General features: G+C 38.5%; 1 protein-coding gene across 1 annotated transcript; it reads right to left on the bottom strand.

Annotated features, from left to right (window-relative positions):
- Nucleotides 1–370: 370 nt before the first annotated feature.
- HESX1 (HESX homeobox 1) lies at nucleotides 371–2,555 on the bottom strand. Its single transcript, XM_004419845.2, has 4 exons — nucleotides 2,334–2,555; nucleotides 1,617–1,816; nucleotides 1,241–1,342; nucleotides 371–1,144 (listed from the first exon to the last, which is right to left on the bottom strand). Exons 1-4 carry the CDS (start codon nucleotides 2,488–2,490, stop codon nucleotides 1,046–1,048), a joined length of 558 nt encoding a protein of 185 aa, XP_004419902.1. The 5' UTR covers nucleotides 2,491–2,555; the 3' UTR covers nucleotides 371–1,045.
- Between the last annotated feature and the right edge of the window lie 10,118 nt (nucleotides 2,556–12,673).

Below are 12,673 nucleotides of genomic sequence, written 5' to 3' on the forward strand. Positions count from 1 at the left end.
TTTCAAAAAGAACACTCACTTTGGCCTTTCATTAATTAAATGGAAAACAAATACCCAGATTTCCAGTGGTAGGAAAGACTCCTTCTTGTGAGGTATCTTATCCTATTCCCATCTTTAATTGACAGACGCAATGGCAAATGCAAAGAAAATACACAGTTTTTGTCCCAGAAAGTGCCCTGATTATTTCCAGCAACCATGTCAGAGCACATACAAAAGGCAGGTAAGTTATGCTACCCTCTCAGTGAACACAATACTTGTAACAAAATATATAGTTGATTGGAAATCACTAAACTGGAAATAGATAAAACCAGATGATCATTATCACTTTAATGAATGAAAGTAAAGCACAACATTAAATGAACTACAGAAATATTTTAAAATTTGTCTTTATTTGCAGCTCAATTCTTTTGTGCAACGCAATACCAATGGTATGAATGTGGCAATTGATGCTTTTATATCTCTACTTTGGCATAATGAGTTTGCTTAAAAAAAAAAATTGAAACTGGAATTCTATAAGGATTTATATTGACACATGCTGAGAAATTCTCACTGCTTTATGCCAGAAATCAAGAGAAACTAAAGATTCATGACTAAATCATATTCTATAATATATTTCAGCATAATCATGTTTCAAAATGCACTTGAAGGAAACTAACTGAAACAAATCACACATTTGTGTCATTCTTCAGATTATTTTACTTGAATTATTTTGTAAATGGAATCCAGTTTGTGGAGTCATTTAGTCATGACTTTACCTATTTTAGCAAACTAATTGATTAGATGAAATCTGCTCGCTTAAAAAATAGTTGGCTTTTCCTGAAAATGCTTATTAAAATATATAGGAAAGGACTTTATTGTAACTAAAAGTGCCCAAGTATAATAGGCACCATGCTGTAATAGTAACTATTTACAACATATTTTCAGAAAAAAATGACAATACTCAGATTAAATGCAGAAAAGAAAATATCACATTTTTAACACTTGATATTTCCATTGATTCTTCATGTTCTGCAATTGGAAGGTAATTTCACGTTTCGTTTTCTATCTATTCCAGGAGATTTGTGTTGAAATTTTTTTTCGCCATTAGAAACTGTGATTCTCTATGGGACCTTTTCAGCTTAGCACGCCGATTTTGGAACCAGATCTAAAATTAACGAAAAATAAAATAGATCTCAGAAACATTCTTTTATTATTCTTGACAATTCAACCATCATGAGTAACAACTAAATTTGAAAATTACCTGGATTCTGTCTTCCTCTAGATTCAATTTGCGAGCTAAGTCTTCTCTGATATCAATGCCAGGATAGCAGTTTACTCTAAAGACATTTTCCAACACTTCAATCTAAGAATAAGTAAATAGTTATTTAAAATGCTGATAGTTGGTATGTCATCATAAAACGGACTTTAATTTGTATGGCAAAATAATTGCATTTAAATCTTGGCCAATTAATCTATACGTGTTTTTTTAAATGACTATCCAGAAACTGTTAAAAAAGATACAGTCTATTGTTTCATTAATAAGGCTTCTAAACTGAGACCCCAAAGTGAATGGGATTTTGCTCAACAGGGCGTCAGTTAAAGCCTTTGTACTATCATTGGTTGAAAACACTTCCCACCTGGTTTTGAGTAAAAGCAGTTCTTGGTCTTCGGCCTCTATACCAACTCAACTCTCTTTTCAAAGACAGTCTTTCTGAGGCTGAAAAGTAATTTTCATATTTCAAAACTCTTTCTTCTGGCGCTGGGTGATCCACGGTACAAGGGAATGAAATCCCATTAGGAAGGCTGGCGATATGTAGACATAGGTTAACATCTTTCCCTAAAAACAGAAAAACAACCCCCATCTTAGATGTCCAATCCTATACTCCACAAAGTTCTATAAGAAGTAATTTCAAGAACTTGTCTTTAATTTTCCTAGTGGAAAATTCTGGGTTTCACAAGAGAACTGACCTCTCATCAACCAAAAACTAAAAAGCAAACAAAAATGAAGATCCTGCCTTGGTGATAGAGAACATTTTGGTCTCGGAATGTCATTTATTTTTCAGTGAAAAAAGATTTAGAATATCTGATGTGTCAAATAAACACAGAGATCTTCTGAAGTAAATGCAGATTCATGGTATTTCCTGTGAATGAACTTTATGCCCACTTGGATCTAAGGCTGATATTCTTTTTATTTCCTGTAGGACTCAGCTGGAGGCATTAAAAGTCTTAGCTACTTCAGTTATGTAACTGGATGAAACTGCAGTTTCTCTCTAATTCTATGTAGCATGAAATAAAGGCCAAACTAAACACTGCAAATAAAATAACAGAGTTTAAAAAATTAAGTTGTGACATACCTGAGGAGCCGCAGGTGTCTACCCAGGGCCTGTGGGGTTTCATTGATGGATCACAGTCTTTCTTCTGATCCAGTCCTAAGATGCTCTCAATTGAAAAGGAGCAAGGCGAGGGTTTGCTTTCCCCAAGCTGAACACCTTCCTGAAGGCTGGGAGTCATCCTCCCGTGGGCTGCACGGAGCCACAGTTCTGGCCACTCTGTGCCTCTTGGCTGACTCTGCCCTATGTGTACAGGGCTGGGATCTTCCTGCAGTGCACCTTATGGCTCCGCTGACAAGGGGGCTGGATTTAGAACGTCACCAATTAAAATCCTGTCTTAGAAAGTTTTAGCATGTCAATGAACACTCACCCAGCCGGCAGCTTGAGAAGTTAATTGTTTATTTGTTTGCAAGTAATTAGCAACTAATGGCTACACCAGGGGGGCCACCTACAGGGACAAAAAGTGTTATCTCTCCTAAGCAGAACGCAGACTTTACTTTCTCAAAAGAAGTGATGCACAAACCAGCACTCCTCTTTTATTTGAAATCATTAATGTATAAAACCGTGCTTTTTATTCTGAAGTTTATACTTTCATGGACTCCGGTTACCTAAATATACAGGCAAGATAGGAGAGCAGTCAAGTAATAAATAATCTAATTTAAGTGAATTTTCTTCCAAGGAAATTGGAAAAAATAATAATCTCTTAATGCTATTACAGTAATTCTGATGAAAATGCCTGTTTTTCATATGCATATGTCATAGTAAATGTTGTCAGTGAAAACACAATAGTATTTGGAGTGCAGCCTACTGGAAAAGGTTGGCAGTGTTATTAACACTGAGTGTAATTGTCTTCCAAGTGCTGGATTAATTCATAAGGAACAGTTGCACCAAGTATTTTAAATAATTAATGAGTTAATTCCTTTCTTTCATCTTTTCTTTTAAATGAGAGAGATACAAGTTTATATGAAGATTCATATGTAACCACCTCCAAGCAATTTAAAAGCATGACTATTCAAACTAAAGGGAAGAATTTTTCTCCCCACTGTGGTTGTTTCCAAGAAAAGAACAGAGTTTATTGTATTTTTTAAAGAAAAATTTCCCTCTGTTGATTTTTTTGAGGGACTAGGGGATTTTCATGAAGACAATAAGGTTTGAGAAAAATAATCAAGAACAGAATGTTTTAATTTTGTAATCCTAAGAAAACTTGAAATTAAAAGAGAAATATAGCTGCTAATTGGGAAGATTTTAAAGTGGCCGCACCTTCAAAAAGGTGTGATACTTTTAGTTCTTGTACTCTGCTGTTCCTCTTCTTCTAGTACTTTCTTGATGATAAATGTAAGTGCTCAGCTTTATCCTCATTTAAACAACTACAAGACTTTTCTTCAGGGAAAAGGAAAACTAGTTTCAGCTCATAGAGGAAATAGTCTCTACAGGATGGAGCTCAACTTCATCAGATTTTATCCCATCACGATGTCACAAATATTAAGCTAAATTCCTCCTTAGGCAAGCTCTAGAGTGAACGAAAGATTCATGTAGAAAACATCAACAGGTACACAGAAGGATGGGTTTATGCATATACAAGTGAAGCCATTCTGAGAAGGAATAAACTAGTAAACATTTATACTTTACAGAAGTTTCACCTATAGTGTCTTAGGATGTAGACTGTGCAAAGTTGGGGGTGACAATCTGGGAAGACTTGGGAGGAAGAGAGGAAATTCAGGACCTTCCCAGATTCCTTTCTCTCCTTTGAGACATTCATTCGTTCACCCATTCATTCCACAATTGGGTGAGCACTTACTCAGTACCAGAAAAAACAGAATAGGATCCTTGCCCTCATGAAGCTCAGGTGGGTTTGCGGTGGGAAGACAGGCAACAAACAATAATTGTAGGTAAGTAAATTATCTCATATATTAACTGGTGATAAGAATGGAAAAAGTAAATAGGTGAGTCAGGTAAGCTAGATCATCAGCTCAGGAGGTGGAGGGAGGCCTCAGAGACCCTCACCCCCATAGATACTGCCTGAGAAGTGCAAGTTGCAAGGATGCTATAGAACATGCTGAAGCAAATCCAGTCCCCAATTTCTTTTTTATCAGCAAGGACCTTCCAATATTTTTATTCCACTTGAGTTGACTTTATCTGGACTTACATAGTACCATTTTATATATGGGTGAATAGATGAAAATAAAAAGTAAGAAAGAATTTCTCCAAAAATGTGGGGGAAATGTTTTCTCATATATTCACTCAACAGATCTTTATAGAGCACTTAATATATGCCAGACACCATTCTAGGTGCTAGACATCAGTGAGGAACAAAACACTGTAATTTCAGAGAGTTACAAACTCATTGAAAGGAATAACAAGGTGATGCTGATGAAACACAACAGCGGTGGGTGTGGGTGGGTGGGGTAGGGAGGGGAGGGGGTCTTTACATACGGTGGTTGGGCAGACCTCTCTAAGGTGCTGACATTTTAGCTGAAGCTGAGGATGAGAGAAAGCCAGCATGCCAAGATCTTGAGAAAAACATTCCAGTCGGAGGGAACAGCAAGTAAAACGGTCTTGCAGCTGAAAAGCACTGGAATATTTGAGGAAGAAAAAGGCAGTAGCCAAAGGGAAGTGAGTGGCACCAGATGCTATTGTTTGGAAGGCCAGGCCTGGCTGGATAATTAATGGCCTTTATAAAGACCATGGTGAGGAGTTCAAGTGCAAAGGGAAACCAGGGTAGAGTTTTAAGCTGGGACTGATAAGACAGTCTGAGCTGTTTTTACTCATAAAACTTCTGATGTGAAATGTGTATGGATTTTCCATACTAAGCAATTCTCCAGCTCTCTGCAGACACCAACTGGGTGTCCTATGATGCAAGCCAATTCTGACATTAACTACCTGCAGTTAGCACATACTCCACAGGTTAAGGGCTCAGTCCCACAAGATTGCCCCGACTTCAGATGTCAGTCACAAGTCCCAGGTTGCCACCTATACTTCTGACCAAATCTAGGGTTCCCACAACCCCCTCCTCAGGTTCAATTACTTGCTAGAATGGTTCACAAAACTCAGAAAGGCACTTTACTTATGTTTACTGGTTTATTTTAAAGGATACAATGCAGGAACAGTCATATGGAAGAGATGCATAGGGCAAGGTATGGGGGAAGGGACACAGATCTTCCATGACCCCTCTAGGCACACCACCCTCCCAGCACCTCAATGTGTTCACCAACCTGGAAGCTCTCCAAACCCCATTGTTTAGGGATTTTTATGGAGGTTTCATTACATAGGCTTGATTGATTAAATCATCAGCTATTGGTGATTAACTTCAATTTCCAGCCCCCTCCCCTCTCCTAAGGTTGGAAGATGGGGCTGAAAGTTCTAAACTTCTAATCAAGGTTTGATCTTTCTGGTGACCAGCCCCCATCCTAGGGGCCCACCAAGAGTTTCCTCAATAGAACAAAAGATCCTCCTATTACTCAGGAAATTCCAAGAGATTTAGGAGCTGTGTGCCTGGAACCAGGGATAAAGGCTAAACACATATTTCTTTTTTTTTTTAATTTTATTTATTTATTTATTTTTCCCCCCAAAGCCCCAGTAGATAGTTGTACGTCATAGCTGCACATCCTTCTAGTTGCTGTATGTGGAACGCGGCCTCAGCATGGCCAGAGAAGTGGTGCGTCGGTGCATGCCCGGGATCCGAACCCGGGCCGCCAGCAGCGGAGCGGGCGCACTTAACCGCTAAACCATGGGGCCAGCCCTAAACACATATTTCTTATTATATTACAGATAGGATTTATATTTTTAAAACTTCACCTTAGCTGCTATGTGGAAAGAGATTGGAGGGAGATGAGTGTAACCAGGAAGATCAGTTGGGAGTTATTTATTCGGCAAACATTTACTGAGCATATACTATGTGCAAGGCATTGTTCTAGGTGTTAGGGATACAATGGCAAAAACACAATAAACTTCTAGGGGCAAGAGACAATGGCTCCTGGACAAAAGGGTAATAGTGAGTTTGCAGAAAGTTATAATTCTTTAGGAGGGTGTGGGAGATTGAGTAATTAAATAACTGTTCCCAGTTCTTCAATCTTCATAACATAGTATATAGCCATCCCCTTGCCATGGCCTAGTGGACACAGTGTTCTTCATACCCCTTGACTTTGGCTTGTCTGTGTGACTTGCTTCAGCCAATGGGAAGTGATGTGAGCAGAAGCTTGAAACATGTCATCATGACTGGTTTGCCCTCTTGAGTTTCTGACATCATTATGTGATCATCCCGGGGGAGCTGCTGCCCCTCAGCCTGAACCCCAGAATGAACACACATGGAGCAGACGCCAACCCATCCTGCAGCCTGTAGTCAAATCAGTCAAACTCAGCCAAGCTCAGCCAAACACAAAGTAACCTACAGTTTTGTGAGGGAGAAAAATAAATATTCATTGTGTAAGCCACTGAGATTTTTGAGGTTATTTGATACATAGTATTTTGGAGGAAATGGATCATTGATTCAGAGACAGAAGCACACATCTTGCTGATGCATTGGATGAAAGGGAGGCACTAAGGATGACTCTGTTTTTGGCTTAAGCAAATATAGTGCCATTTACCGGGTGTGGAAGCTTAGGCTAGCGGAGGAAAGGTTTGAGGAGAAATGAAGAGCTCCAGTTTGGAGAGCAAGTAGGCTATTGGATTTATGACTATGAGCTCAGGGCTGGAGCTCTAAGTTTGTGCATTACCAGCTCAAATCACAGGTATTAAAACCATTAAAAGCCATAGGTTTATATGAGATCACCCAGTGAATGGTGATCTCATGATTCAAGAGGGGTCTCAGCACCCAGTCTGGGTGTGTGAGGTCTGTGTCCCAACATTTGGAAGCTGGAGAAGAAGTGCTGGAGAATGAGCTGGAGAGGGAGCAGTTAGTAAGAAAAATCAGGAGATATGGTAATAACTCAACAGAGGAAAAAGGGTCAAGGAGAGGATGGCTACAGTAGCATCTCAAGTGGTCTTCCCGCTTCCATCCTTGACCTTCTATGGTTTTCTATCAACACAACAAGCAGCCAGAGGGATCATAAATCAGTTCATGTCTCAACTCTGCTCAAAAAACGGTTTCTTATCTCAGTAAAAGACAATCTTTCCAGTGGCCTACAGGGTCCTCCATGATCTGCCAGCCCCCCTTCCCTATCTCATCTCATCTCCTATTACTCTGTCCCATGCTCACTCTGTTCAAGCCGTACCGGACTTCTCCTCTTCCTGAAAACACCAGGCACAATCCTGCCTCAAGGCCTTTACACTGGCTGACCACTATCTGGAATGTTCTTCCCCCACATATCCTCATGGCTCACTCCTTTACCTCCAAGTATTTCCTCAAATATCACCTTCTCAGTGAGGCCTACCCTTTCTGCCCCTTTTAAAACTGCAACCTCTCTCCCAAGACTCCTGATGCCCTTTGCCCTGCTCCAATTTTTGTTCCATAGCACTTACTGCCTTTTGCATATTACACAGTATATCTTTTATTATGTTTATTATTTATTAGGTTTCCTGTCTCTAGGATTTTTGTCTGTTATGTTCATTCCCTCGTATCCAAAGCAGTGCTTGGCTCATACTAGATGAAAGAATAAATGAATGGTCAACTGTGTCAATGCTGCTGAGAGGTTGTGTAAGATGGAGACAGAAATGTAACCACTAGGTTTATTAACAAGGAGGTGACTGGCAACTTTGGTAAGCTGAAAGGTAGAGAAAAAAGCCAGACTTTGAAATAAATTGAAGTAAACTGAAGTAAATTGATAAGTGAATGGGACATTTCTGGTCTAGCAATATGCTGGGCCATATTCCTTGAAAGACCCTTCTACTATAAAACAACTAGATCCTGGATAAAACATACCTTCAAACACATTGCTCAGATATCAACAAGTAAGGGAAATTTTGTTTGTTCACCAAGAAAAACAAAAACAAAAGTCCAACAACCAAGAATTGAAATCAGAACTGGGAGCAGTGATCAGTAACCAAACAGTAAACATGCGGTCGCCCCCAAGGGCAAAATCTTTAGCATCACTGAAACCAGGGTACTAACCCTCAGGCTAGCAGTAGGTAGGGGAGCTGAACTGAAGACTCCTACTTTAGGCCAGGACCTTCACCAATCTTGGGCCCGGGCAAAAGCAGATCAAACTCTTTCTAGAGGAAAGCTTCCCTAATTTAGGTCCACAGGATTCCCACAGATTAAGAGCAAGCAAATACAAACTTATAATCAAAGAACATCAAGCATATGAGGTTTGATATAAACATCAAGCACGAGGGAAAATCAGCAGAAACCATTAGATTTACACTGTGTGGCAGAGACTACTAGTTGTCTCCCAATATCCATTCTGTACTTCCTCAGTAGCAATATACTTTTTAGGTAAAAGTTAACAACCACATTTCCCAGACTGCCTTGCATGTTGGTGTGGTCATATGACCTCTAACCTATGAGATGTGAGCACAAACAATGGGTATAATTTTTAAGCCCTGCTTTCAAAAGAAAGGGGTGTGCCCTTCCTGTTCCCTTTTTCCCTTTCTGCTATCTTGCCTACAGACAAGATGGTGGGAGCTGATGAAATGTTGAGGATGGCAGTGTAATAAGAGAGGGAGCTTGAAACACTGTTGATTGTGGACTGGATTTTCCACACCAGCACTGGACTATGTACTTGGATGGAGAAATAAATATCTGTCTTGTTATTTGGGGTCTCTATGCTATAGCAGTCAAGTCTACACTCTAATACAGCTCCAGAAGAAATTCAGATACTAGAATTATCAGATATAGGATATAGAATAGCTATTAATGAAGAACTAGAGGTTAGAATCATAAATAGGAACAAGCAAAAAGAAATTATCGGAAATAACTGGGAAGATTTTAAAAAGAACCAAATGGAAGTGATAAAATGAAAAAACAGATATAGTTATTGAAATACATCCAGTGGATAAGTTAAACAGCATTTTGAACACAGTCATGAGAGTGCCCTTATCCACACCCTGACCAACACTTGTTATTATAAACATTTTAAATTATTACCATTCTGATAGGCAAAAGAATCTCATTGCTTCTTTTTGCATTCCTTCAAGTAATGTTGGGCATTTATTTCTTCATATGTTTATTGGGCAATATATGTTCCTTCTTTTGTGAAATGATGGTTTATATCCTGTCTTAGTCTATTTGGCTGCTATAACAAACTTAGTCCATTTAGGCTGGTATACAGACTGGGTGGGTTACGAACAACAGAAATGTATTTCTCATAGTTCTAGAGGCTGGAAGTCTGAGATCAGGGTGCCAGCATGGTTGGGTGAGGGCCTTCTTCTGGGCTGCATACTTCTCATTGTACTCTCACACAGTGCAAGGGACAAGGATGCTCTCTTGGGCCTGTTTTATAAGGGCATTAATCTCATTTATGAGAGCTCTGCCTTCACGACCTAATCACCTCTCAAAGGTCCCACCTCCTAATACCATCACAACGAGCATTAGGATTTCAACATATGAATTTTGGGGGGACACAAACATTCAGACCATAGCATGTCCTTAACCCATTTTCTTATTAAGGTGATTTGTTGTTGTTTCTTAATGAATAAGAGTTCTTCATATATTAAAGCTCTTTGATATACAGAATAAATATTTCCCCCATTTTGCCCTTTGACTTTATTGATGCTGTCTTTTGTCATATGAAATTTCATATAGTAAAATGTGTTGATCTCACCCTTTATGGTTTCTGGCCTTTAAAAAAGGCCTTTCTGGATCCACTTATAGTAATGGTGAAGTAGCTTCTATTGTACCTACTCTCCCAAGGATAAAAATTATAAACTCTGGACAAAATATTGAAAAAACTATCAAAAAATGCTGGAAAGTGGCCAAAAGCAGGCAGAAGCTAAAGAAGAGGAGACACTTGGAAGAAGTGAATAGTACTGGATGAGTGTTCCATTTTCATGGCTTTTTGTCTGAAGGCAGGCATCAGTCAGCACCAGGTGGGATGATCCATGGTCTTACTGACTTAAAGAACCAAAGGAGAGAGGTCAAGATGACCACCGCAGCTGGGTAGTGAAAGGGAATCTTAGAAAGGAAAGAGATACAGAGAAGGGCCCCAAATTCTGCCCAAATCCCTGGCTGACCCCTGAATTTGACATGCACAGGAAAAACACCAAATATCTTAACTAATATTAAAATGATTAAATAGGAATTTCAGCTGACAACAACCACAAAGGAGACAGAGTTTAGAGTTTAAGTCCAGCCTGATAAAATAAACCAAAAAAAATGAAAAACCAACACTCTTCAGAGGACTAAAATAGAATCTAGAGACTCTATAAATATCATTTACAATGTCCAGGATACAATCCAAAATTATTAGACATATAAAGAAACAGGAAAATGTGTTCCATTTTCACAAGAAAATACAATCAATGGAGAGCCCCAGGGGTGATACAGATGTTGGAATTAGCTGACAAGGATTAAAAGCAGCTACTGTAAATACACTCAAGGACTATTGAAATCATACTTATAATGAATGAACAAACATTATACTCATCATAGAAATAGTAACTATAAAAGCAACCAAACGGGACTTCTAGAACTGAAAAATAAAATATCAGAAATAAGAAATCCACTGGACGGGCTTAAAAGGAAATTGGACATGACAGAAGAGTCAGTGAACTTGATGATATAACAGTAAATATTATCCAATCTGAAGAACACATAGGAAAAAACATTAAAAATAAAACTAAAAGAGCCTCAGTGACCTGTAAGATAATATTAAAAAACTCTCACATATGTATAATTGGAATTACAGAAGGAGCAATAGAGAAGATATGGCAGAAGAAGTATTTGAAGAAATAATGGCTGAAATTTTCCAAAATTGGGTGAAAGACATAAATTTACAGATTCAAGAATCTCAGAGAATGCCAGCAGGATAAACACAGGGAAAACTACACCTAGACACATCATAGTCAAAGGAATGAAAAACCAAAGATAAAGAGAAAATTTTGAAAGAATCCAGAGAAAAATGGCACATTACTGTACATACTTGGGAATAACAATGTGATTTGACTGACTTCTCATCAGAAACAATGGAGACCAAAAGACAATGGAACAACATCTTCAAAGTGCTAAAAGAACAACAACAAAAAAAGCTTTTCAACCCAGAATTCCATATCCAACAAAAATATCTCAGAGAATGAAGGCAAAATAAAGACATTTTAAGATAAACAAAAACTAAGATAATTTATCACCAGCAGACCTGTACCACAATAAAGTGACCACGTGTGACTTCCAGTGTTAAGTGTTATGAGGCAGTGCACTTTCTGCTTTGACCTCTTGGATAGCTCTCTCCAGGGAAAGCTGGCCACCATGCTATGAGGACACTTAAGCAGAACTGTGGAGAGGCCCACATGGAGAACTGAGGTTTCCTGTTGACAGTCCACACCAACTTGCCACCTATGTGAGTAAGCCAGTTGGGAAGTGAATCCTCCAGCCCCAGTCAAGCTTTCAGATGACTGAAGTCTCAACTGACATCTGACCATAGTGTTAATGGAGACTCAAAGACAGGACTGGGTATCTAAGTCACAAGTCTGCATCAATTCCTGATGCAGAGACACTGTGAGAGGTATTAAATGAATACTGCTGTTTTAAACCACTAAGTTTTGAGTGATTTGTTATGCAGTACTAGATAATTTATCCATAATAAGAACCTGAAGGAGGGGGGTCAAAATAAAATAAAAATTAGTAGAAGAAAAGAAGCAAAAATAAGTGCAGAAATCAATGAAATATTAAGCAAACAATGGAAAAAATTAACAAAGTTGATTTTTTGAAATGATCAACAAAAATGATAAGGCTGTAGGTAGATTGATCAAGAACAAAAGAGAGAACACAAATTACCAATATTAGGAATAAAGAAGTGATATTACTACAAAGACTATAGCCATTAAAAACATAAAAGAGGGGCTGGCCCAGTGGTATAGTGGTTCAATTCACACCATCCGCTTCAGTGGCCTGGGGTTTGCAGGTTCAGATCCTGGACACGGACCTACATACCACTCATCAAGCCATGCTGTGGTGGTGTCCCACATACGAAATAGAGGAAGACTGGAATGAGTGTTAGCCCAGCGACAATTTTCCTCCAGCAAAAAGAGGAAGATTGGCAACGGATGTAAGCTCAGGGCCAATCTTTTTCACCAAAAAAAAAACTGAATAAAAAAAAGAATATTATAAACAATTTTATACCAATAAATACAACTTATATGAAATAGATAAATATTTTGAAAAAATATGATTACCAAAACTGAGATAAGATGAAATAGAAAATAAGACTAGTTGTATATCTATTAAAGAAATTGAACTGGTTATCAAATTCTTTCCCACAAAGATAACTCCAGGC

This window comes from Ceratotherium simum, chromosome 5, assembly GCF_057802395.1.
Source record: "Ceratotherium simum simum isolate JZ-2026a chromosome 5, ASM5780239v1, whole genome shotgun sequence".
Classification (NCBI taxonomy): domain Eukaryota; kingdom Metazoa; phylum Chordata; class Mammalia; order Perissodactyla; family Rhinocerotidae; genus Ceratotherium; species Ceratotherium simum.